The 26,119-nt window shown below is 34.6% G+C and overlaps 4 protein-coding genes across 5 annotated transcripts in view; 2 read left to right on the forward strand and 2 right to left on the reverse strand.

Annotated features, from left to right (window-relative positions):
- Positions 1–5,966, forward strand: part of LOC107661554 (torsin-1A-like) — a 7,031-nt gene extending 1,065 nt beyond the window's left edge. The window contains exons 2-6 of one of the 2 annotated variants that reach the window (XM_016451187.1): positions 216–412; positions 1,625–1,890; positions 1,995–2,170; positions 3,966–4,093; positions 4,267–5,966. In XM_016451187.1, the coding sequence (XP_016306673.1) occupies positions 216–412; positions 1,625–1,890; positions 1,995–2,170; positions 3,966–4,093; positions 4,267–4,511 (1,012 nt within the window). In that variant the 3' untranslated portion in view covers positions 4,512–5,966. The remainder of the gene's footprint in view (positions 1–215; positions 413–1,624; positions 1,891–1,994; positions 2,171–3,965; positions 4,094–4,266) is intronic. The other variant, XM_016451188.1, reaches the window with a different exon arrangement.
- LOC107661557 (ribosome biogenesis protein NSA2 homolog) lies at positions 5,822–9,068 on the reverse strand. Its single transcript, XM_016451190.1, has 6 exons — positions 8,913–9,068; positions 7,557–7,744; positions 7,309–7,459; positions 6,552–6,731; positions 6,184–6,376; positions 5,822–6,098 (listed from the first exon to the last, which is right to left on the reverse strand). The coding sequence occupies exons 1-6, from the start codon at positions 8,913–8,915 to the stop codon at positions 6,031–6,033; spliced, it is 783 nt and encodes a 260-aa protein (XP_016306676.1). The 5' UTR covers positions 8,916–9,068; the 3' UTR covers positions 5,822–6,030.
- Positions 9,069–9,229: 161 nt separating this feature from the next.
- LOC107661555 (putative methyltransferase C9orf114) lies at positions 9,230–16,809 on the forward strand. The gene is made up of 12 exons (XM_016451189.1): positions 9,230–9,351; positions 9,517–9,556; positions 10,140–10,259; positions 11,798–11,957; positions 12,055–12,144; positions 12,228–12,277; positions 13,167–13,297; positions 13,377–13,449; positions 13,607–13,705; positions 13,845–13,947; positions 14,854–15,001; positions 16,079–16,809. Exons 1-12 carry the CDS (start codon positions 9,295–9,297, stop codon positions 16,151–16,153), a joined length of 1,146 nt encoding a protein of 381 aa, XP_016306675.1. The 5' UTR covers positions 9,230–9,294; the 3' UTR covers positions 16,154–16,809.
- A 1,833-nt stretch (positions 16,810–18,642) lies between these two features.
- LOC107661616 (alpha-N-acetylgalactosaminide alpha-2,6-sialyltransferase 6-like) lies at positions 18,643–23,965 on the reverse strand. The gene is made up of 6 exons (XM_016451281.1): positions 23,879–23,965; positions 22,612–22,673; positions 21,686–21,901; positions 21,144–21,301; positions 20,041–20,148; positions 18,643–19,881 (listed from the first exon to the last, which is right to left on the reverse strand). The coding sequence occupies exons 2-6, from the start codon at positions 22,633–22,635 to the stop codon at positions 19,695–19,697; spliced, it is 693 nt and encodes a 230-aa protein (XP_016306767.1). The 5' UTR covers positions 22,636–22,673; positions 23,879–23,965; the 3' UTR covers positions 18,643–19,694.
- Between the last annotated feature and the right edge of the window lie 2,154 nt (positions 23,966–26,119).

Raw genomic sequence — 26,119 nt, forward strand, 5'->3', positions numbered from 1 at the left:
GCGACATTTTTTATATATATATATATATATATATATATATATATATGATTTTGGCAATGCTCGACCAAATGTATCAACATGCACTATTGAACAGAACGCTGCGCGCATGCGTCCTGCGTCGCACGCAAACGACGTCACTCTTCCCAAGTAGGAAGTGGCGGGGGCGTGGGTTGGGTCTTTCAGTTTCCAATTAAACATATCGATGATTTATTTAGTACAATGAAAGTTCGGCCGCCTCGCACATGGACAACCGTACTGCACTTAATCCTGATCTCAGGGCTGGTCGTGGAGGCCATAGAGCCCGTGTCCACCTCGCTGCTGCTGGGGACGGGAGCTGCAGTGCTGGGCAAGAAACTCTATCGCTACTTATATGAAACATGCGATGAAAACTGGCTCCACTTTAATGCAACAGGTGAACATTTGATCAGTGTGTGTGTTACAGTTCATCTTGTGGTGATATGGGTGATGTTTTTGTGCATTATCTCCGTCGAAAGCGCCAAAAATCCACTTCTAGTACACATTTGTTTCTTTCTCTCGTTCGTTATGATTTTGTTCATTTTTATAATGGCTTTTTAATACAAATAATTATTATGTGTTCATTTTTAGCTATCTTTTTTTTTTTTTTTTTTAAATATTGCAGACAGTCAAATTGTTTATTTTCAAATTATCATTGTAAACAAAGAAACTTGTCTTATTATCTCAATGATTTGTTCGTTCAGAATCAATTTGATTTGTAAATCAGTGTTATTTTTGTATAATTGAGATAGTCTTTATTAATATTGAATCAAGTTTTATTTTTATATTTTCATTTGAGTTAATTTTTAGTAATTTTGTTGTACTTTTTGTCATGTTTGTAGTTTTAGTTTGTCTTTTTATAAATTTTATTGTAGTTTTAGTTAAACTAAATGAAAATGAGAAATCGCCTTGGCTGAAGTAAGTACTATTTGAAAATCTGGAATCTGAGGGTGCAAAAAAATCTAAATATTGAGAAAATCGCCTTTAAAGTTGTCCAAATAAAGTTCTTAGCAATGCATATTATTAATCAAAAATTAAGTTTTGATATATTTACGGTAGGAAATTTACAAAATATCTTCATGGAACATGATCTTTACTTAATATCCTAATGATTTTTGGCATAAAAGAAAAATCTATAATTTTGACCCATACAATGTATTTTTGGCTATTGCTACAAATATACCCCAGCGACTTGAGACTGCTTTTGTGCTCCAGGGTCACAAATTATTAAACTGATTATTGATTATTTTTTGTGCAAAATGTTTGGAATGTATTATACACCAGTCAACATTTGAAGTGGATTCATCAAAGTTAACCTAAAACCAAAATGCGTTCTTGTCTTAGGACAACTTTGATTAACTTTTTTGATCCACTTCAAATGTTGACTACTGTATTAAAAGTGTATTATACTATTATTATTTGACTTTAGTCCAGACTACCTAATGTTTCAAGCAATTAAAATGTTTTTTTTTTTACTTTCAGTTAACTATAATAACCGCATTGTAAACAATTAAACATGTTTTGTTGTCCAATATATAATTTATTAATTTTAAATGCAGGTGTATGTATAAATCATTTGTTTGCTGTAAACCTGTCGTCTCATCCACAGGACTGAAGTATGACCTCAGCACGAAGCTGTACGGGCAGCATGTCGCGGCTCAGGTCATCCTGAAAGCCGTCACAGGCTTCATGAACAACGAAAACCCAAAGAAACCGCTGGTTCTGTCCCTCCACGGCTGGACCGGGACCGGGAAGAACTTTGTGAGCCAGCTTATAGCGGAAAATATTTACCAGAAAGGGATGATGAGCAATTTTGTTCATCTGTTTACAGCGACAGCACACTTTCCTCACGAGGCTCACATTAACAAGTACAAGGTAATGCAAAAATACATGGAAATGACATTTTATTTCACTGCACCAACACAAAGCATCCTGTATGGTGATTAAATAGAATATTTTATAGTCATATCTGTGTTTAGACCCAATTACAGGAGTGGATACGAGGGAATGTTTCTATCTGTCCACGTTCGATGTTCATCTTCGATGAAATGGATAAAATGCATCCCGGGCTGATCGACAGTATTAAACCTTACCTGGACTTCTACGACAACCTGAACGGAGTGTCGTACAGAAAGGCCATCTTCATCTTCCTCAGGTCAGAGTCGTCAGAATTCTGTTAATCTGTAGTTAATGCAGTTGGTCACTAGTCGTCATTGTGCAGTGTGCTTGATGCTGAGCTGCTGTCAGGCTGAGTGGTACAGACCAAAAAAAATCTCAAATCAACCAAATTTCAGAAACTTCTCCAGTTACAATGTTTGATTTTGTTACTATCGTTCCTGAAGAAAGACAAACATGAATAGTGATGAAAGCCAAAATATTAAATGTCATTCACCGAGTAATCCACTATTTTGTAGAGGAGGATCAAAATTACAATTTTCACCTGAGATTCGGAGCCAATTTACAGGGGGTAAAAATGACTTTAGAAAGATGGCAGTATTATTGTTATTTTTACCCAGAGATTGGTATGTCTTTTAGTAAAATATGTTACCTTTATTAGTTTTTGTTGCATTGTATGCCAGTGGTGGCAGTTTAAAAATAGAAAAATTGCACTTTTAGATTTTTTTTGTGCTTGTAACTAGGGTTGCAAAGGGGTGGAAAATGTTCTGTAAATTTCCAGAAACTTTACAAAAATTCCTTTTTTTTCCCGTTTAAATTTTTCTGGACTCCTTTTTAATGGTTAAATTAAATTGTATTAATCAAAAAGCATGTCTAATTAATTAAAATCATGAAACTTAAACCGTTTAACATCAATTTATTAAAAGTTTAACAAAAATGACATGTTTAGGGCCCAAAAATGTTTTATTTTTTCCAACTTTGTTTTATTGTTACCAAATTCTGTGTTTTAGCATGTCTAATTATTTGAAAGCATAAAAACAAGTTTAATTTATTCTTACAATCGCCTTATGATTTTTTCCCCCCTCAGAAATTCTGTGTTGTGTATTTACATTTTTAAGGCATAAAACATTCATTTAATTTATCTTTTAATTAATGAAAATGAAACAAATTTAATTTTTTGGAAAATAAAGGGGATTTAATATTACAATTAAAATACTGAAGAAATATTGTATGATTATTCCTTAAAAATAAGGTTTTAATACGTTAATATCACCGGAAGCGTCACGCGTGCTTTAGTACGAGTAGTAAACAAAACCGTGCATCTGCGCCATTCATTAACACAGAGACATGCAGAATTCATATTTAAATAGTCGTTTTGCGGCTTAATATTTACAAATACTAGTGGGAGTGGGAGTGTTCTCACTTGTGTTTGCACATCGGGGCGGAACTCCGCTGTGCGTGATCACAGTCTATGTGCGCGATCCAGAGAGCGCTACCATGTAAATGACATGCCGTCGTGTAAATAAGATAAATAACATATGGCTATTTAGTTTGTTTAATAAAGGAACAAGGTATAGACATGTTCTATAGGAAAGGTAACTTTAAATGACTTCTGTTGTGATCTGGCGCTATAGAGAAAATAAAATTAACTTTAACTCTGGGGGGGGTCGTTGGGGGTGGGGGCGGGCCGCTCACCTAATATAATGATAGGGGAAACACTGAAGTCTCTAAATGGTTCAATACCAGAGATATGGGGATCCCAAAGCAGCTCCATGTCCAAAACGTTGAATTTTACCACTGATCTATATATAATGACTTTATATTCATTAAGAAACTTTTCTTTTGGAATCTTCATTTTTAAGGCCCTACAGGTGCATTTCAATAAATTAGAATGTCGTGGAAAAGTTCATTTATTTCAGTAATTCAACTCAAATTGTGAAACCACTCCCAGAGATATGGGGATCTCTATGCAGCTCCATGTTCAACAGTTGAAAAGCAAAGGTGGCATATATATCCCAACAGCCTCTGTAACTTACTTGTTTTTGTTCTTATAGCAACGCTGGAGGTGAGAAAATCGTTGAGGTGGCTCTGAATTTCTGGAAGGATGGTAGAGAACGAGAGGAGATCCAGCTGAAGGATCTAGAGACGGCACTGTCACTGTCCGTCTTCAACAACAAAAACAGTACGTCTCATTTCTCTTTCCCATTTGCTTATATATGGAGCAGAAAATCTTCACGGCAGTGGATCGTTATGCATTGTTATCTCGTTCATTAGTTTCACTGTAGTTTATTTACACTTTCAAGTGCATTATTTAATTAATTACATTTGCATTATCATTCTTCTCTCTTTCTGCAGGTGGTTTCTGGCACACTAGCTTAATCGATATGAACCTGGTGGATTTCTTCGTGCCATTTCTTCCTCTGGAGTACAAGCACGTCATTCAGTGCGGTTTGGCTGAGATGGTCTCCAAGGGTCGCGCCCCAGATAAAGAAGTGGTTGAAACCATGGCCCGCGACCTGAACTACTTCCCTAAAGAGGAGCGTGTCTTCTCCATGCAGGGCTGCAAGGTCATTCCCGCCAGACTGGACTTCTATGTTTGATCTTCTGTGTGCTTTTTTTTCCCACAGAACTTCTTCTGCAATAGAAGGAATTGCAGAATTGCTCCTCAGACTGAATTATACGATGTCACGCTCTCTAAAGACTATAAAGCAGGGGATGTTTTTACTCAATCACAGGTGTTTTATACAATAATGGAGACTGTTTTATTCATGTCAGCTCTGCTGCTGAAGTCCTTGTTCTCAAGGGGGTTTCTGTTCAAGATGATGAAGTTTCAGAGGAAGCTTTTTAATTAAATGACTTTGCACATTGTGGAGCTCGTAAAAACACTGGCCGTCAGCGATTTTATAATGATCTGTATTAATTATGATGGGGGAAAAGTTAATTTGCCTTTATCTTGAAATATCCCAGATGCGTTCATTTCTGCCTTTTTTTTTCCAAGTTGAGGATGAAGATCCGGAAGATGACTTGAATCTCATTTTGACCAATGAAACCTAAAGATCATTTGTGTTTCCAATTTGTCAGGATTCATATTCGTGTCGTCGATATGTACCACTGATTCTGATTGAAGGTTTTGTTGAGTAAATCAAAGTGCCTGTTTATCTTAATAGAAAAAAAACTTGATTTAAACATAATTTCATATTTGAGACATTCATGAAACTTTTATTTTTCAGTTGCACCAAGATAAAACGGCAAAATACTTGATCTGCGTATTGATTAGGATAAAGCTGTATGATGTAAACAGACTCACTCTTGAGAATTCTATTCATGTTCACACTGACAAGTTAATTTCTATATCTTTTTCATCGAGTTTCCCAGTGGTCCATGATTCACTGGATCAGGAGTTTTAAAATGATTAGACATTGCTGAGACAGATGTCCGTCAGATACCAAGCCTAGAAATGAACAGAATATAAAAATGTCTTTACGAATTCAGATGTCTAGAAATCACAATTTAAAAATTCCCCGATATTTGCAGATTTACCAAAAACAATGTGCACATGAATGCGCCTAATTAATTGAACCATGCCCAATTTGATCATTTTCACAATGTGTAATTACGAAAAATCATAATTTGCTAGATTTGTACACTTTCCATTTAGTGCCATATTTATCACATGTCGAATAGTAAACAATGTATCAGACATTTGATGTCTATTTTAAATCTCACTTAAAATAATGACTCTGTAAATGATGACTTTTTATGGCATCTGAATTATCTAAATGATAGGTGCGAAGTGTCCCAGGACACTGTGTAAATACAGTGATATTGCTGTGATGCCATCACAATACAGCAGTATTTCAGCTGCTCTCCTAAAACAGAACCATTCATGAAAAATAATAAACCCAAGAGAAACAGTGTAACATTTTATTTGAAAATAAACAGCACTTCTGATTTCTGATCCACATGTTCTTGTGAGCTTTGGGTCCAGATGTGTAGACAAAACTCCATCAACTGTCTTTAAACAATCTTTTTCCAAGGTGTTTCCGATGACAACAGTATTCCACATAAGCGTTGTTCCCAGCTGCATTTGGAGGCACAGTTCTATCTATCAGGTTTCCATTATACAAGCAACACAGCATTAATGCAACCATCGTTTTCTGGGTTATTCGTCACTTGGGCGTATTTACCTGAAACACAAGATCATATCTGTTTTTATCCTGTGAAACACAAGGACTGCATTGAGAGAAAGTGAAGGGCCAATCAGACACTCACCCCAGATGACCTTCCCGCCCTGCGTGACCAATCCGAGCTCACTGACGTTGACCTCGATGACCGTTCCCTTGGTGATGACCCCTAGAGTGGTGTAGAGGGAGGAGGAGGGGTTCTTCTTTACGCCCAGGATGGGCAAACAGAACGTGGCCTTCAGTTCAGGATGAGTGACATGTGCCTTCTTAAACCTCAGACCCTGTAGACATTAAAAATCATAACTCCATTAATAAAAATATATTTTTGAAATAATCAAAAAAAAGTACAATAATATTAATGCACTTCTTGGGCTTTCTATTGTCACAACTCACTCGAGGTATTATTTTTATTTGATCTATTTTGCTCAACCTGAGAGTGCATGTGTGGTGTTTTACCATAGGTCTGATGAAGCGCTCATATTTGGGCGGTTTGCGTGTGAATCCGTCTCCTACGAAGCAGACTTTGGTCACCATCCTCTTCCAGGCCTTTTTCTGTCTCTTTCCTGTGCGGATGACCTTCAGAACCTCGGTTTCACCCTGGGCTCGGACCTTCGGTAGAGGAACCTCCCACTTTCCCTAAAGAAACACATAAAACAAACCTCATACTTAGCATGGACCAAAAAAGGCAACGTTACATTGGTATTTGCAACAGTTTGACTTCTGTAATGTGTCCCTACCAAACGAGTCAGGATAATTCATGAGAAAAAGACAAAAGGGAAGGCTGGGACTTGATTGAATCCATTGATAACTGACTGGATTGGTCGAATTTTATGTTTAAACATCAAAATATGAATAAAACCTTCTAGCTTTTCCTTAATAGTTTCATATATTCGCTTCAAATGTGAAGTTTTTTTGCTTGGCTACAACAGAACCAACATTTTACACTACCGGAAAAAGATTGGAATAAACATGTTTTAATGTTAATGAAAGAAGTCTCTTGTGCTCACCAAGGCTGCATTTATTTGATCAAAGTTACAGTAAAAACTTAAACAATTATTACAATTTAAAAGAACTGTTTTCTATGAATTTTCAGCATCATTACGCCAGTCTTCAGTGTCACATGATCTCTCAGAAATCGTTACTAATACAATCCTAAAGCGTGGGGTAAGCAAGGTTTGAAATGTTTAGTGTGATAGCATAAATCGATGCTTACAGCTTTCTCTTTCCGCTTCTGTTTGATCATGTTGGACAGGACTTTGGCGCGTGATTGGCCCTCTCTGTCCAGCAGGTAAGCTGGCACCGCCCCTTCCGGTGTCTTGTCATCATCCTTCTGTTTGCTCTTCCTCTGCTCGTGCATCTTAATGCTGAACACAAATAAACACACAATAGTTGAGCGAAACCTCCTTGATCACTGCTGTCTATATTCTAACTGCAGTAAAGCTGACTGTAAGAAACGCTCACGTCTTCTTCATCTGGATCTTCTCGGCGTGTCTCTGCTTGTGGTAGAGTTTGGCTTTGAGGCCGATCATCTTTCTGGCTTTGTGCGATCGCTCGTGCACCTCACGGCTCTCCTTCTTCCTCTTCCTCTCGTGGTGGTCCAGACGGTAGCCATGCCGCTTGCGGTGTAACTCGATGTGCTCGTTCTGCGGCTGTACACAGACACAGGGTCATTTTAAAACTAGTTCAACCACAACTGGAAACTCAGTATTTTGTAATATATTCTCAAATTACTGTCGTTGAATGCAGAGGTAGTCATGGGAAATATGACTGTATGCAACAAGTGTTACGCATCACAAACCAAAGTGCAAACAAACAGTCGTATAAACATATAAAGATAACATGCGAATGTGACTCACTAGGGTTTGTAATAACACTGAATGAAAAACAAATATTATAAGCACCACATTCACAGTAATGAGTCATAGGTCTTGCATAATTTAACTAAGGTATTATATATTATATGGCATTATATATAGGGTTGCAAAGAGGTGGAAAATTTCTGGAAACTTTCCAAAAATCCCTGTAATATTCCAAAAAATCCTGGAATGTTTCTGAAATTTACTGGAAATTTTCCACCTTTTTGCAAGCCTGATTATATAGTATAATAAAAATAGTTTTAGTTATTGTAGTTAACTAAACTAAAATCATAACTAACTAACAAATCAATAAAAAAAAAACAGTTACGCTACTTGAAATAAAATGATTGTTAAGTGGAATAAAATATACACAAACTTATTTTATCACAAAGTTATTTGCCAAAGCAACATTTCTCATTTTTATTTGGTTTAACCTGATGTACTAAAATAACTAAACATAAAACTCAAATAAAAATGAATAAAAACCATGTAGACATATTTAAATAAACATAAACTGTTAAAAATGTCAAACACACACAACACATTTACAACAACTACAATTAAACCAGAAAATACAAATATTTATACACATGTACACACATTATATGCATGTGTATTTATTTACAGTATCATTATATTGTACGTTATAATAAAGATATATTACATATATAATTACACTGTTACGTTTACGTAATATGAAACATTATAGATACAATATAAATAAACATATAATATTAACAATTATATACACACAATATTATATTTATTTTGTAGAGAAGAAATGTGAAATGTTTATAGTTTTTTTTTCATAAGAAACACCACAGATTGTTCTGTAGTGTGTACAGTATAGTTACGTATAGAATATATAACGCAAATATAACTCAACAGACACGGCCACATGTCAGGCAGACTCGCGCTAAACAAAGGCTTTGACACGACACTGGCTGTATTTCCTTCTTACCATGATGTGATATGTGGTGTCGAGGAGTTTATAGAGCTGTTAAGTGTTGTTTAATCCGCTGTTGGGTGTTTAGCTCTGATATTTTGATGCTTTTATTTGAGGCTCGAGCTCGCGATGTTCTTTACTCAGAGCCTGTTCTATTAGAGGAAGCGCGTCTGTCAAATCCGTCCGTCACAACACTCTCATCCACCGCAATGTCCGCAAAACCTCGCCTGTTTTGAGTATTAATTATTGGTATATATTCTGAAAATAAATATATATGAAGTATATGTTTGTTAATGTAGGAATTAATGCATGTCGGGCTAAATAACAATTAGGAACCAAATATTTCGAGTGTTTGTTGTCTGGAGGATCACTGTAGGTGTAACACGCATAGAATAGCATGGCTGATGAACCTCCAGTGAAGAAAAATAAAACAAATCATCTCTCAAATAATAAGGTTTGAACTTATTTTGTGTTTTTCATATTACTGTGTTCGTTATACATTTGAAATGGTAAAAATTATCTACATTATCAGGCGGTTTTGTGTCACATTCATGGTCTAAATCTGTTAAAAACTTTATGCCAGTTTAATATCACGTGTTTATAATAATTCTATTTGCAGGGCGAAGAGAGAATAAACTGGAGGAAATGGAAAGAACAAAGTAAGTGAAAGTTAAAATGTTAAATGAGTTAAAGTATTGTTAAAAATTTTCTACATTTAAGATTCAATTCTGATCGCATGTGATGTAAATCAAAGAATTACTGTATAACTTATATAAATAGCATATAGATATCAGCTGTCACTCTTTATTTCCCAATAATATGTCTTACTATTATGTCTTGTGTTATTTAAATGCTTATTTTATGATCAAAACAAATAATGCGATGCAATACAGTGATGACTGAGAGATAAACGAATAAACGTTCCTCAAAAGACTGATTATCATATTTGATACTCACATTTCAACATGATTTAAAAAAAAAAAGGATTATCAACCTCAGTCGAGTAAGTGTTCATCTTGAAATACTACTAACAATATCAAAGTTATTCTCATGTTTACTTCTTCATAAAAATCAGTAAAGATTTCACAGCAGAAACACACATGAAGCACGAGCTGAAGGTGTGCGACAGGTTTTTCAGCAAAGTTTTGATCATATTGATCATTTAGAGGCCTCAGAAATTCGTATATCAATGTAATATTGTAATGCTGAATTCATTGCTGCTGTCTGCACTTTCATCCCCAGAGAAAGAAGAGAAGAGACAACGCAAAGAGAGCAAACTCATCCAGCAGCTGGAGAAACAGCAGCAGAAGAAAGAGGAGGAAAATGAGCAGCAGGTTCAGCAGGAACAGAGGGAAAGTAAAGGTGAGCAGCACTGCAGAGATCAGAGCTTTGGTTTATTCATGCAGTAAATGTACTAGACCGTGTACATCTTACTATACTGTAAGAGGGGTTTTCAATCTTTTAGAAACCATAAACTCCCAAATATGATCATCCTTGTGTGAGGGACCTCCATCCGAAATTTAAAAGGCAACTATAGTTTAATGTATTTCAAAATAATAGTATATAAATGTTGCATTCTTTGGTTTTTCTACTAACTATAGTATTGCATGGTTATGTATGTATTTATTAATTTCATTTTCATTAAAATGATTTAATCATTGTAATTAGTGGTTGACCGATATTGGTTTTTTGACAGCCGATGCCGATATCTTGGAAAGCAGGGTGGCCGATGGCCGATATAATTTTGTTTATTTTAATTAATATTTAAGAAATTTGAAAATGGATATAAATATTTCATAAAAAAGGAAGTAAACACTGTAACCAACAGGGCACTCAGTATTCTGGGAAGTTTGTGTGCATTGGGAATCATATTTTTTCAAATAAAGCCAAGGTAACACTCATTTTACATACAGCACACAGTGAAAATGACATGAATATGACATTGGGCAAATGCATAAAGCGCAGCATAATTTAAAATCACGAGTTTAAACTTTGTCAATCGCACGTCTCCAGTCAAGCTGAACTCTCCAAGGTTTGTGAAATTAAATGTTCATTAGTCATTCAAAGATTTGGTTAAATTATATGAATGCGTATTTGCTGAATGCTGACGGCAAACAAGAAAGTATTAGAATGTTTGTCTTTCTATTACTAATAATATAAAAGCAATCGTTATAATACTTTTTGTATACATTTTAATTCCTTTGTTTAACCGTTCTATCTGATTATTAGACAGACTTCTATTCGTATTAGACAGAACTGTTAACGACGACAGCGAAAAAGAGATTAAAAAATAAAAGTCCCGCCTCGAACGCATCGGCCAAACAGGAAAAGTTATCGGCCGATGCCGATATTTATAAAATGCCAAATATCGGCTGATATATCGGCCATGGCGATATATCGGTCGACCACTAATTGTAATGCTTTTTAATCATATTTTTATTAGTTTATTTATTTATTTTGAATTTTTATACTGTTTTTCCACAGACCCCAGTTTGAAAACTCTGTTCCATTCTACATACTGTACTATACAGGATATACATTATAGGTAACCAAAACTAAAACAAAAAAAAACTGAAATAAAGTATTAAAACATTTATTTTATTTCAGTTATCTGCCAAGATAACATTTCTCATTTTCATTTAGTGGAATTATACCAAATATAATATTAAATAATATTGATACACTAAAAAAAAACAACAACTAAAACTTAAATAAAGATTAATACAAATATATAATATGCATATTTAATTTTTTTTTTAATATATAATTAATATATAATATATATATATATATATAACAAAATGACAACTATAACACATCTATAATAATATATCAAAGATACTAAAATAACACTGGTACAGTACTATACCTTCCTTATTTGTCTTGTCTTGTCTTGTCAGGCCGTTTGTATACGTTGAGCGTGGCTCTGCCCGGTTCAGTGATGGATAATGCTCAGTCACCAGAGCTGCGCACGTACCTGGCGGGTCAGATCGCCCGGGCCTGCGGTGTGTTCTGTGTGGATGAGGTGGTCATATTCGATGAGCTGAGGGAGGACGTCAAGTAAGTTGATACTTTCTAGTTTTTGTCTCTGATTATTATGTGCTGGCTATTAAAATTGTCAGGAACTCACTTCAAAAACATTATCTTTATATGTCAGGAGCGTTGAGGGAGAGTTCAGAGGCATTGGTAAGAAAGGCCAGGGCTGCGTCCAGCTCGCACGCATCTTGCAATACCTCGAGTGTCCACAGTGAGTGCTGTCACAATCACATTTCAGTCATATCAGTGTGCATCTAGACAACAGATTTAGCATTGTGTATGTATTGTGTGCAGGTATCTGCGGAAATCTTTCTTCCCGAAGCATCAGGACCTGCAGTTTGCTGGTGAGTATGAGAATCTAATATTGATTTTATTTTAGAGTTTGCATAATCAGTTTAATTGGGCGTATAAAGGAATAGTTCACACAAAAAGGAACATTTCTGGAAAATGTCCTCACTCTCAGGCTATCCAAGATGTAGATGAGTTTGTTTCTTCATCAGATTGAGAAATGTAGCATTGCATCACTTGCTCACCAGTGGATGCTCTGCAGTGAATGGGTGCCGTCAGAATGAGAGTCCAAACAGCTGATAAAAACATCACAATAATCCACACCACTCCAGTCCATCAGTTAATGTCTTGAGAAGCCAAAAGCTGCATGTTTGTAAGAAACAAATCCATCATTTCAAGGCCATTTTAACTTTAAAATGTCGCTTCTGGTCAAAATACGAGTCCAATAACGTTTCCTCCCGTGAAAAGGTCCATCCCCTGTTTCTTACATCAAAATCCACACATTTGTTTAGAACTGTTTTGGACTGTGTTTTTGCTTGTAAAGGTGCTTGATATGTCTCTCCTGATTCAGATGAGATTACTTTTGTACTGAAGGAAGCAATATTATGGATTATGGACTTGTATTTTGGCCAGAAGCAACAGTTTGAAGTTAAAAGGGTCTTAATGATGGATTTGTTTCTAACAAACACGCAGCTTTTGGCTTCTCAGGGTGTTAATTGATGGACTGGATTGGAGTGGTGTGGATTATTGTGATGTTTTTATCAGCTGTTTGGACTCTCATTCTGACGGCACCCATTCACTGCAGAGGATCCATTGGTGAGCAAGTGATGGAATGCAACATTTCTCAAAATCTGATGAAGAAACAAACTCATCTACCTCTTGGATAGCCTGAGGGTGAAGACATATTCAGCAAATTTTCATTTTTGGGTGAATTATTCCTATAAGGTCTGTTGAATCCTCTGGACAGCCCACATCACATGCGCATCGATGAGGAGGTGGAGTTTCGAGAGGGGGTGGTGCTCAATCAGCCGAGCAAACCGGGGAAAGGGTCCTTCGTAAACTGCGGGATGAGGAAGGTGTGTGTTTGAAGACGCACAAACTAATTGATCTTTTATTGAACAGGACATGACCTCAGTCTGTGTGTTCTGTCGACAGGAAGTTCAGATCGATAAGCAGCTAAAAGCTGGACTGAGAGTGACTGTACAGCTCAACAAGAGCCAAAACAAAGGTACACACACACACTGCATACAGTATTATTATTTTTTTGCTTTAACAGTAACAGCACTGGTTTTCAGAGATGTATTACACTACAAAGATAAAACCGTTTTCAGACCTGTTGTCCAGACATTTCTGTGACGTATATCTGAATCCTGTGTGTGTTTCAGAGGTTAAGGTGTATAAAGGTGTTGTTGTGGCTCCTCACGTCCCAAGGACAGAGGGTGGGCTGTACTGGGGCTACAGCGTCCGTCTGGCTTCCTGTCTCAGTGAGTTCTGCACATTTATTCATCTATTTCCCCTCGTTTCATCCTTTACTCTCCATCAACTAGTACAACTAAAAATTGTCTCTCTGTATGTGTATGTATGTGTGTATGTGTGTGTGTGTGTGTGTGTGTGTGTGTGTAGGTGCTGTGTTCACAGAGTGTCCGTATAAAGATGGATATGATCTGACCATCGGTACATCAGAGAGGGGAAAAAACGCAGATCACGTCACACTTCCTCCATTCAAGTGAGTTTTGCACAAGTTTCTGTCCATGTCTTCTTTTAGTGCTGATGAATGTATTTAGTTAAAGCAATAGATCACCCAAAAATAAAAAAAACTTGCTGAAAATGTCCTCACTCTCAGGCCATCCAAGATGTAGATGAGTTTGTCTTTTCATCAGGTTTGGAGAAATGTAGCATTCCATCACTTGCTCAGCAATGGATCCTCTGCAGTGAATGGGTGCCGTCAGAATGAGAGTCCAAACAGCTGATAAAAACATCACAATAATCCACAAGTCATCCACACCACTCCAGTCCATCATTGTGAAGCCAAAAGCTGCATGTTTGTAACAAATACATCATTAAGAGTTTTTTTAACTTCAAGTCATCACTTCTGGACAAAATATGAGTCCATAATTCATAGTAACGCTTCCTCCAGTGAAAAAGTCCATCTCCTGTTGTTCTCTCACATCAAAATCTACCCACGTGTTTGTTTAGAGCTGTTTTGGCTTGTAAACGGTGCTTAATCTGTGCAGATTTCTCTCCTGATTCAGACCAGATGACTTTTTCAATGGAGGAAGCAGTATTGTGGAATCGTATTTTAGCCGTTTAATGTCTTGATGGATTTGTTTCTTACAAACACACAGCTTTTGGCTTCTCAAGACATTAACTGCTGGACTGGAGAGGTGTTGATTACTTGTGGATTATTGTGATGTTTTTATCAGCTGTTTGGACTCTCATTCTGACGGCACCCATTCACTGCAGAGGATCCACTGCTGAGCAAGTGATGCAATGCTACATTTCTCCAAATCTGATGAAGAAACAAACTCATCCACATCTTGGATGGCCTGAGGGTGAGTATGTTTTCATTTTTAGGTGAACTATTCCTTTAAATATTCTGTGAGAAATAAAGCTCAATGTTGTTTTCTATCAGGCGTATGCTGGTGGTGTTCGGAGGTCTTCAGGGTTTAGAAGCGAGTGTTGATGCCGATGAGAACCTGAACATCACTGATCCCAGCGTGCTCTTTGACCTTTACCTCAACACCTGTCCTGGGCAGGGCAGTCGCACCATCCGCACCGAGGTGAGACAGAACATGCATTTATATCAAGGGGTCCACAGGGAAACATGTTTTCTTTTGAACAAAACCTTGTTATAGTGAAAATTACATTTTTACCCTAGAATCCTTTTAGGGCAAAGTTCATGTTTTCTTGTTTAAAAGCCTGTTCACAGCCAAGAAATGATTATAACTATAAAGTTTAAAAAAAAATCACTCTTAATTCTATAAGAATATAGAAAGTCCACACTACAACTAAAGTTTGTGATTGTTGATGACAATTATAAATATAGTACATTTTGTTTACTTGCTCACAAAGAATTGTCAATCTAAGGAAAAATACAAATGAAGAAAAAAAGAAATGATATTTTACATTTTAGGTCCAGAAAGATGTTTTTCATTCTAATTCTATCAATAAATCCTATTACATTCCTTTTGCATAAGTGTTATTTTAGTATTGTTTATATACTATTGCAGTATTTATTAAAAGTTTGAATGAGCTTTTATATTTTGTTAATTTAAGTTGTATTAACTTTAGTAATGTGCTTTTGTCAATTTTGTCATTTTTAAAAAATATTTCTATTGGGCTTCTTATTTCAGCTTTTTACATCATTTTATTACTTCAACTTGAACTTTTTTTATTTCACTTAGTTTTTTAAGGCAACATTTCTAATTTTAATTTGTTTTTTCCCCCTAATATTTTTATTTCAGCAATTTCAATTAATGATTTTTTTTTATACTTTTTGTTAACAGTAACAACACTCCAGCTTGATAATGCAGTTATTAAAATCATAATATATATTCAGCACTAACAGTCGCTGCAACAAATACTACTATGGTGTATACTTTTCTGTGCATATATTGTGCATTTTACTATAACGACACAGAGGAAAAATGTCACTTTCATTTTTTTCCAGCTGATGAACGATAAAAACATTGAGTCAGTCAGAATCCGAGCGTAAGCATTTAAAGTGGCAGATGACAAAAACTGCGGCACATGCTTGTAATAAACGAGACCTTATCATGTGTTGATGTGGATAGCAATCGCTATAGTTACCGTTCTGTTCAGTTGAAATTAAGTGAATGTTATTCTCTTTCATACAGGAGGCCATATTAATCAGTTTATCAGGACTCAGGCAGAAAATCGCAGCTGTGTTTCCAGACCAATCCAAAGGATGACCACAGGAAGTACATTTGCAGAACCACAGGAAGTACAGCTGTCAAGACCTAAACAATGTACATTATTGTGAATCATTTTGTATTGAAATATTAGTTTGTCTCACTGAACTGTCGTGCATATTGTGTTTATAACTATAAACAAACAAATCATGAAACTCAAGTCTGTTTTCAAATGTATACGTTTATTTTTTCAGACAGGCATGTAAAGAACATTCATAATGAGAAACGAGCAAAACAGTCAGCTCATACTGTCAAATCACTGCAGTCATGAGTAATAATTATCATCATAATAATACTGATTTCAGTCTGCAACCCTTCCAGAATTAAAGCATCTTCATACAAATGCCCCAGATAGTTTTTACCCACAATCCCTCTGCTCTTGTGCTCGGGCAGATGGTCGATTTTAAATAACGAAATGAATGAAGAAAAAACACTCTACATTATGGGTGATAACTGAGATTATTATCGAGCAGGACTTGAAAATGAGAAATACTTGGGATGTTTACAATGAAATATGTCATTCAAAACTATAAGTTCTTCTCATGCTTGTTGATTTTTGACACTTGATGATTAGAGGCGATATGAGCATCATTTGGCGATGCACGTTCACCCACAAATGAAAATATGCTGAAAATGTCCTCACCCTCAGGTCATTCCAGATGTAGATGAGTTTGTTTCTTCATCAGATTTGTAGAAATGTAGCATTCCATCACTTGCTCACCAATGGATCCTCTGCAGTGAATGGGTGCCGTCAGAATGAGAGTCCAAACAGCTGATAAAAACATCACAATAATCCACACCACTCCAATCCATCAGTTAATGTCTTGTGAAGCAAAAAGCTGCATGTTTGCAAGAAACAAATCCATCATTAAGATGTTTTAACTTCAAACCTTTGCTTCTGGCTAAAATATGAGTCCTCTATGCATAATATTGCTTTTTCAGTGAAATGTCATCTTGTCAGAACCAGGAGAGAAATCTACACAGATCAAGCACCGTTTACAAGCCAAACACTTCTAAACAATTATGCTGGTGGATTTTGATGTAAGAGGACAACAGGATGGACTTTTTCACTGGAGGAAGCGTTATTATGGATTATGGACTGTATATGCTTTAGCTAGGAGCAATGGTTTCAATTTTAAAAACATCTTAATTATGGATTAGTTTCTTACAAACACACAGCTTTTGGCTTCACAAGACATGAACTGATGGACTGGAGTGGTGTGGATTACTTGTGGATTATTGTGATGTTTTTATCAGCTGCTTGGACTCTCATTCTGACGGCACCCATTCACTGCAGAGGATCCATTGGTGAGCAAGTGATGGAATGCTACATTTCTACAAATCTGATGAAGAAACAAACTCATCTACATCTTGGATAGCCTGAGGGTGAGTAAATGTTCAGAAATGTTAATTTCTGGGTGAACTATTTCTTTCATACAAACGAATCCGAGCAGTTGTGTTATTTATCAGACGTTATTTATGGGTTTTGTACAAATCAAAGGCAAGACATTCAAAGCAGCACATACGTTAACCAGACTACCATTACCAGTGACAACTGGAGTTCTCCAATTAAAGCACAGTGCCGGAAACAGCGTCGTCCAATGAGAGCAGAGCATTTACAACAGTCATATGAAATACTCATTTGGAAACAGAAGCGAGTCATAGCATGATATACACTAACAGCTGTAGTCAGAAATTCAAGTTGTACAACTGATCAATAACATTACAACTACTTGGTAAAAAGGTCATAATAAATTGAAAGGACTCGACACATTATAAACGGCGACACAGTATGTTAGTGATTTTTGGTGTTGATTATGAATAATAGTACATTTTGTTTACTTCTTGGGTTATATGATATATCTGGGTCATATTTCACCCCATAATCAAAAGAAAAGAAAGAAATTATTTTTAACATGAAGCCTATTTTAGGTCCAGTAGTATGTTTTGCAAATGTCCTTAGTTATTATATGTTTAAGTATTTTCTAGTAATTATTTCTGTTTGGCTTTATTTTTTTATTTCAGTTTTAGTCATTTTAGTACTTAACCTTATTTTAGTTAGTTACGGCAACATTTCTAATTTTCATTTAAGTTTTTCTTGTAATATTTTAATTGGCTTTTATTTTTATATTTTCAGTTTTCGTTTTAATTTTAGTTTACGTTTTATTAATTTTGTTGTGTATTTTATTATCCTTTTTAATATTTCTATTTAATTTATTTTAATTTCAGTTTTAGTCATTTTTAAAAATGTAGCATTAAAAATGTAAAACGTTCACTTTCGAAAGGAATTCAACTTAAACTCATTTCGGTTTTTCGTTAAGTTTTTTTAAAATGTAAGTTTTTATCAGATTTTTTTATTTAAATTTTTTTTTCAGCTTAATTTCAAATAACGAAAATGGTTTGTAATATAGCTAACAATAACAACACTCCTGTATAATTAGATAATACAGTAATAATAATCACAATATACTGACTTTATTTTAAATAAACATATATTGCATTTAGTGCATCAAATATGACTATAATGTATACTTTACATAATGTACATGTACCGTACAATTAAAATTAATTTTCATTTCATTAATGAAAATTGTCTGTGAAATGTGTTTAAATACTTTAAAACGCATGAATGGTCCTATATAGGCCTGGTTTTCTTTATTTCTCTTCTAATTTTGTGGCGAAAAATGACCCGGACGTGTCTTGTAGTGGATGATTCAGTGAAGCCTCTAGAGCCATATTAAATGGAATTATAGAATGTTCTAGAACTTTGACTGACATTTGGTCAGGTTTCATATAACTTCATTCATAAAGGTATAAAGGCATAAATAGCTCTCCATTTCAACACCTTCCCAAAAAGTACAGAAAATGTGTTATTTATCTGAAAAGGATGTGATTTAAAATGACAATTTTTTAGTATTTTCTTGTAATATTGTCTTGTTTAGGGCATTTTAAAACCATATAAACTTGTAAAAATATTTTTTTTTTTTTGGAATAACAATTTACATAGTTCTTATTTACACCATAGAACATACTCTTAATCTTGTAAAGTAGTTAAATTCTCATTCCTATTCTCTGGTAGTTTCACATGACTAACATTCAGATGTGTTGATTGTACCATGAGATGTGAATGAATCTTCTATTTGGCAACTGACATAAAGGATTTCTCTTTCATTCTCCATCCAAAAGGCCTTCGTTCTCTGAGAAATTACCGATTCTGGGTGAAAAACTGTATAAGAGAAGGCTTAGGAAAGCTTCACGGCAGTAGTATGTAAGATGTTTTTGAAACCGTCACGCTTGAGACAACAAACATTCCATCATCTGTTCATTTTTCTAAGGAAAACTAAGCTAGTCCACCCTTGGCTTGTTCCTGGATCCATGCATGGCCTCCATTTTGGCTCAGTCACTAATCCAGATCAAAGAGAAACCAGCAGCCGTTCTGAGCAGGCAATTTGAAATGGTAGCCATTTTGGATCAGAAGGTCACAGAGGTACAGAAAGCCACCATGTTGGCTCCAACTCACCAGGTATGTTGGATGTGTTTCTCACCACGTCGGGTGGCTGTAGCTGATGTTGTACTGCTTGGCCCAGCGCGCAAACACCTGTTTCTCAGTGATGAAGCGGTGGTGTGATCCGCGGCGCCCCCTCTCGTTCTGGAGGTACGTCACACACTCGTCTGGACCTCTGGGTTTGTAATAGTGATAGGGCATCCGTTTGGGCTGAGGACGCTTCCTACAGGAAACTATATTTCAGGGACTATATTCTAGTGATACATTCTTAGACTAAAATAATGAAAAAGAATTCTTTATAATGTCATGATGAAATTTACTGTTGCCCAATCAACATTAGAGAGAAACTGCACCTTTTGAAGGTCAAATGATTTCATCTTACCCACAATGGTTTGGCGGCACCATCCCATAAACCTTTATGTTGTCACACATCTCTATGGCAATGACCATGGTAAACCAGCCGGTGCTTAACCAGGACTGAGACTTTTTTCTGTGAAAAATATAGCAATTTCAATGTTCGAACAATACAATAAAACAATTTAGGGATGTTTGTAAAATTATGTTTGTTAAAATATAATTACATATTTAATTATTATAATTATTGTATTAATTATATATTTAAGCTTACATAATTTCTCCATATTTATTTTTTATTTCTATTGTATATATAAAAATACAAGAAAGTTGTATTTTATTGTTTTAGAACTAGGCGATAAATCGATATTGATATTTATTTAAAAAATAAATCCACAATATTATTATTATTTTAATTTTAATACATATTATATAACCAATATATATATTTAACCATGCTGTAGTAGGTCTTATTATTAAATAAAATAAAATACAATTAAAAACAAAACAACAAAAATAAAAATAAATAAATAAAATACATTAACAAATGAAATATTAAAAAAATAAACATTTTATTTCAAACTAATAAAAATGTAAAAAAAAAATAAACATTTAACAGAATTTAAAAATAAAATCTAATTTAAATATTAACAAGAACTATAATAGTAAACTTGTAGTATACAAGTTCTGTTTTTGATGAATACAATAAAAATAAAAATGCAGTGTTTTGTTGCAAACTAATTGTTCTCATTTCATCACATTTTAAAAGATCGATTCAATTGTTTATAAATTATTCAATTGTTTTGTAAATTCATTTCATTAGACACTATTTTTGAAGATAACTTTGTATTCAATCGTAAAACACAAAATCCAGAAAAAAAAGGGAAAACAAAGAATTTGGGAAAAATAAGCGATTTCATGGTGCCCTAAATTAAAAGGTAGCTTAACTGTAAACAAACAAGTTATGTGCACATTCATCTTTGAAGTACAACAAATATGTGGGATGCATTTGAATATTAAAATGAATATTATAGTAACAATTAAAACAACAAAATAACATTGAAAAATTTTTTTAAATACATACATAAACATGTTAAAATGAAAGTACCCAAAGGAAGTGACGGTGTTTACCTGTCTCGGCCGGTCTCTTTCTGAAAGAGCGTGTCGAACCTCTGCATTTTGCCGGGTGAGATGAAGAAGAAGGACAGGTTACTGTAGGTCATACTGACTCTCTGGATCAGCCGGTACAGCGTTCCCTTCGCGTCGCGGCCGATCTTCGTCAACGGTATATATATTTATTATATTTTTTTTTTTTTTCTAATTTAATTATTGCAATTCTTTTTATTAATCATTATCATTAATTATTTGATTAATTAGCTATAAATCCATAATTTAATGAAGGCTTCAAGTGTTTCTTTCCATTCAGCAAATAATATATCAGATGTATTTTTAAATATATTTCAAAATATACAAAAATTGGTCAAAAATTATAAAGCTAATATAAATGTTAAAATATATTTACTTATTTAATTAATTAATATAATTATTTTAAAATTGTTATTTTATTTTTTTGGTTTCATTGTTTTTAATTCATTATATATTTAATATATATATATATATATATATATATAATTTTTTATTTTTTTTACTGGATGGGTTAGAAATATTATTTGTAAAAGTTTTGGCAGCACCTTGTTGCCGTAAACAGGAGCGTATCCCTCCTTCCCCGCCCATTTCTTGAGGTTGGTGTGTTTGACGGCGTGGCGAAACTCGTTGACTTTAAAGGGGCTGTAAAGATCAGCTGAGCTGTTGGAGCTGTAGAGGATGAGGAGGGTCATGATGAGGAAGACCACCCCATAAATCACCATCCGCTGCCCCTGCTGCCACTGCTGAGGAAACACAGATGAGCTCATCAGCTTACCGACCAATGACTGACAGTCACTTCAAACATAAACACTGGAGGAAATCAGATTAGCATCGATCATTTCACATGCAAAAGACACTTTTAAGCTTTTTATATGAGCATTATCTGTATGTTTTGCTATATGTTTTATTAGAGTGTATTTAAATAATATACTAATTTAATGTTCCTTGAAATACAAAAATCACGCAGGTATTTTATATTGATTACTGAATGCTGAATACTTTATTTCCCCAAAGATTTATGGCATAATAAATGCATCTAACAGTGTTTATAGAAAGTTACATTTGAAGTTAAATGCAAAATGTTTTATTTGTTTTAAATCTGGAAAGCGCGAACAAACAATACACATACAGAAAAGTGGAAAATCAGTCTAATATACATATATATATATATATGTGTATGTGTATTATATTTGAAAAAAATAGACTTTTAATGTTTTTGAAAGAAGTCTTTTTTGCTCACCAAGGCTGCATTTATTTGATAAAAAATACAGTAAAAACAGTAATATTGTGAAATATTACAATTTCAAACAACTGTTTTCTATTTTAATATATTTTGGAATGTAATCCTAAATGTATTCCTGTGATGACTTCTTTCAAAAGCATTTAAAAATTCTAATTAATCCAAACTTTGGACCAGTAGTGTAAATAATTTCAAAATGATTTTTCTACTCACTTTATCTACAATCCGCAGTCTCATTCTCCTGCTACTCTTCTATCAGGGTTCAATGCTCATGCCTAGAGAGAGACAGAGAAACTGGATCCGTTTTCTGTGCCAAAAAACACTGACACCTGTAAGACCGAGCCTGTGTGTCAATTATATACCAATTCTGTTCAAACATATTCAGAAATCACATGCAGAGGTATTTTAAGAACCCATTTCCCATGGTGTAAGATTTACACAAGCCATGCTTTATAGAAATATGAATCAAATGCAAATAACAAAAAAAACAGCTTGTCCATGCAAACGGCAGTCAATCACACAAGAAAATCATTTCATATTTAATCTGGCAGGAGATAAACACCCAGGACATTGAAACCTGACACCAGTTACTTTAAATATAAATAAGGTTATGAAGCTAAGACATGAGCAGAGCCTTAATATTTATTTATTTGTTGGTAAAATCCAATATTTTGGTCTGAACAGCATACTGCAACAAATATATATTCAAATCTGATACAAGAAGTCACACCTCCAGGGCCTCTTTAAAACTACAAAGGCCATTTACCCGAGATAAACAAATATATGTACAGAATTACAGTCTTGCAAATCAAAATGCATTTTTAACACACATTACTATGCACCTGCGTTGATGAAAACACATCATAAAGCATCTGTGTGTGATGCTCATGTAAGCTGCTGCGATCATCGGGATAAAGCAGAATAAACCGATTGACGGCGCGTGAATTTACACAAGCCATGATTTATAGAAATATGAATCAAATGCAAATAATAAAAAAAACAGCTTGTCCATGCAAACGGCAGTCAATCACACAAGAAAATCATTTAATATTTAATCTGGCAGGAGATAAACACCCAGGACATTGAAACCTGACACCAGTTACTTTAAATATAAATAAGGTTATGAAGCTAAGACATGAGCAGAGCCTTAATATTTATTTATTTGTTGGTAAAATCCAATATTTTGGTCTGAACAGCATACTGCAACAAATATATATTCAAATCTGATACAAGAAGTCACACCTCCAGGGCCTCTTTAAAACTACAAAGGCCATTTACCCGAGATAAACAAATATATGTACAGAATTACAGTCTTGCAAATCAAAATGCATTTTTAACACACATTACTATGCACCTGCGTTGATGAAAACACATCATAAAGCATCTGTGTGTGATGCTCATGTAAGCTGCTGCGATCATCGGGATAAAGCAGAATAAACCGATTGACGGCGCGTGACAACAACCAGACGACGATTCTTACCGATGCGTCAGGGCTTTATTCTGGATGTTGTTGAATCCGCGCAGCATTATCATCATCATCTTCATCATCAATCCCTCCGCCGCCTCATAATCATCTCCGCCGAAGAAGCGAGTGCGCATGCGCCGCACATTACTGAAGACGCTCATGACGCCAGTACCGAATCGACCAATCAAAACGCTCCCACACGCTGCGGACGCGATGAGAAAGAGACTCAACATTTTCAACATTGATAATCAGAATGATTTCTGAAGATCATGTGACACTGAAGACTGGAGTAATGATGCTGAAAATACAGCTTTGATCACAGCAATAAATTACATTTTAACATATAATCAAATAGAAAACTTATTTTAAATTGTAAAAAAATATTTCACAATATTGAAGTTGTTTTTCTGTATTTTGGATCAAATAAATGCAGCCTTGATGAGCAGAAGACACTTTTTTTAATAACACTAAACATTTTTATCTAAAACATATATATATATAGTAAACTGACAGAAAAGGCATAAATAAATAAGGCAATACAAACCACATACACATTAAATTACAATACTGCTTAGTTTATTAACTGCCAATTTAAATTTCAGATATAGAGCAAGATAATCTACACCAAATTATGTGTAAGAATATCTTAAATTAAAAACACATAGCTAAAAAAATAAGACACAATGTAATGTAAAAAAACACATTATATTAAATATCTAATATTAAATGATATTAATCCATAATGTGACCTCATTATATATTAATTTACAAATGCAGTTAGATTCTCTCGGGTTAATATATGAAAAAGATAAACATTGCTAAGACAAGCACCAAAAACCATCTTAAGCTAACACATGCATGCAATACAGAAAATAATAGAGTTTGGCTCTGCAGTAACATTTTTCCCCTTGGAATAAATACAAAAATAAATGTTTATAATCATAAAAGCACAGTACAGAAAACCTTTAAGTAAAAGTCTTGGGTTAGGTGGCGAATGATCAAATTCTCTATAAACACACACATAAAATAATCAAATAAAAAGTGCAATCAAAGCAAAATGTAAAAAGAAACGCGGAGTTTTCTGGGAAAAAATGGACATAATTTTGTCGATGAGATGTTAAATGCTTAAAAAACATCGTGCTAAGAAGTATTAGAAAATCACAGTGTTAATCATAAAAACATCAGTGTCAAAAAATGGTGTTGTATTCTGCTGGATTCAAACTAATAAATATCCATTTTAATATTACTTAAATAAAATATTACCACATCTAACTCTGCATAAATGAATGCAGTGATTAAATGTAGTATTATAAGTTTTGAGCATATATGTCACAGATTATATAATATGATATTTGCTGTATTTACACCGCTTAGATGGCATGCATTATACATGAAGTGATTTTGTATGATTTCTAATTTTTCAGAATGAATCATTTGAGAGATTAATGTAACATCTGCTAAGTAAACGGCAACATCTGAGCAAGTTCAGTGTGTGACAGGAAGTGGAATATATGCTGTTAGTGAGTTCTCTCTAAGCTTGAGTTTACAGCAGACCAGCAGTCTATAGTGGTTAAAGCAGATCAGTGTGTAGTAAACGCACGGATATGATCATTGCTATGAATACACAGTGAAACACTCGACAGATTATTTATGTTTGATATAAGAGATATTATGTGAGGTAAATATACTGTAATGTCATTTGAGCTCTGAATTCAGATCCTCTCACGCAGACGACTTTAGTATTTCAGTGGTTGACTATGGAAAGTGCTAGTAAACTAGAGATCAGATTAAAAAACTAAAGACAAACAAACTGACAGTCACATTTTTGTCAGTAATACAATAATGCAAAAGGCTCATTATGAAGAATACTATGCAGAATTCTGTTTAAAGGGGTCATATGATGCTGCTAAAAAGAACATTATTTTGTGTATTTGGTGTAATGAAATGTGTTTATGTGGTTTAAGGTAAAAAAAACATTATTTTCCACATACTGTACATTATTGTTTCTCCTTTATATGCCCCGCCTTTCTGAAACGCGTCGATTTTTACGATTTTTGCTGATTGGCCAGCTATCCAGTGCGTTGTGATTGGCTGAACACCTCAAGCGTGTGACAGAAATGTTACGCCCCTTACCATACTGTGATGGCGTGTCCCGGAGCGACGAGACAAAAACAATAAAACCGATTATAAACGAGGCATTCGTTGCATCCAGTGGGGACATAATTACGGATTATAATGACTTATACTGTCTTTTTA

This window comes from Sinocyclocheilus anshuiensis, unplaced genomic scaffold, assembly GCF_001515605.1.
Source record: "Sinocyclocheilus anshuiensis isolate Anshui unplaced genomic scaffold, SAMN03320099.WGS_v1.1 scaffold1425, whole genome shotgun sequence".
Classification (NCBI taxonomy): Eukaryota; Metazoa; Chordata; class Actinopteri; order Cypriniformes; family Cyprinidae; genus Sinocyclocheilus; species Sinocyclocheilus anshuiensis.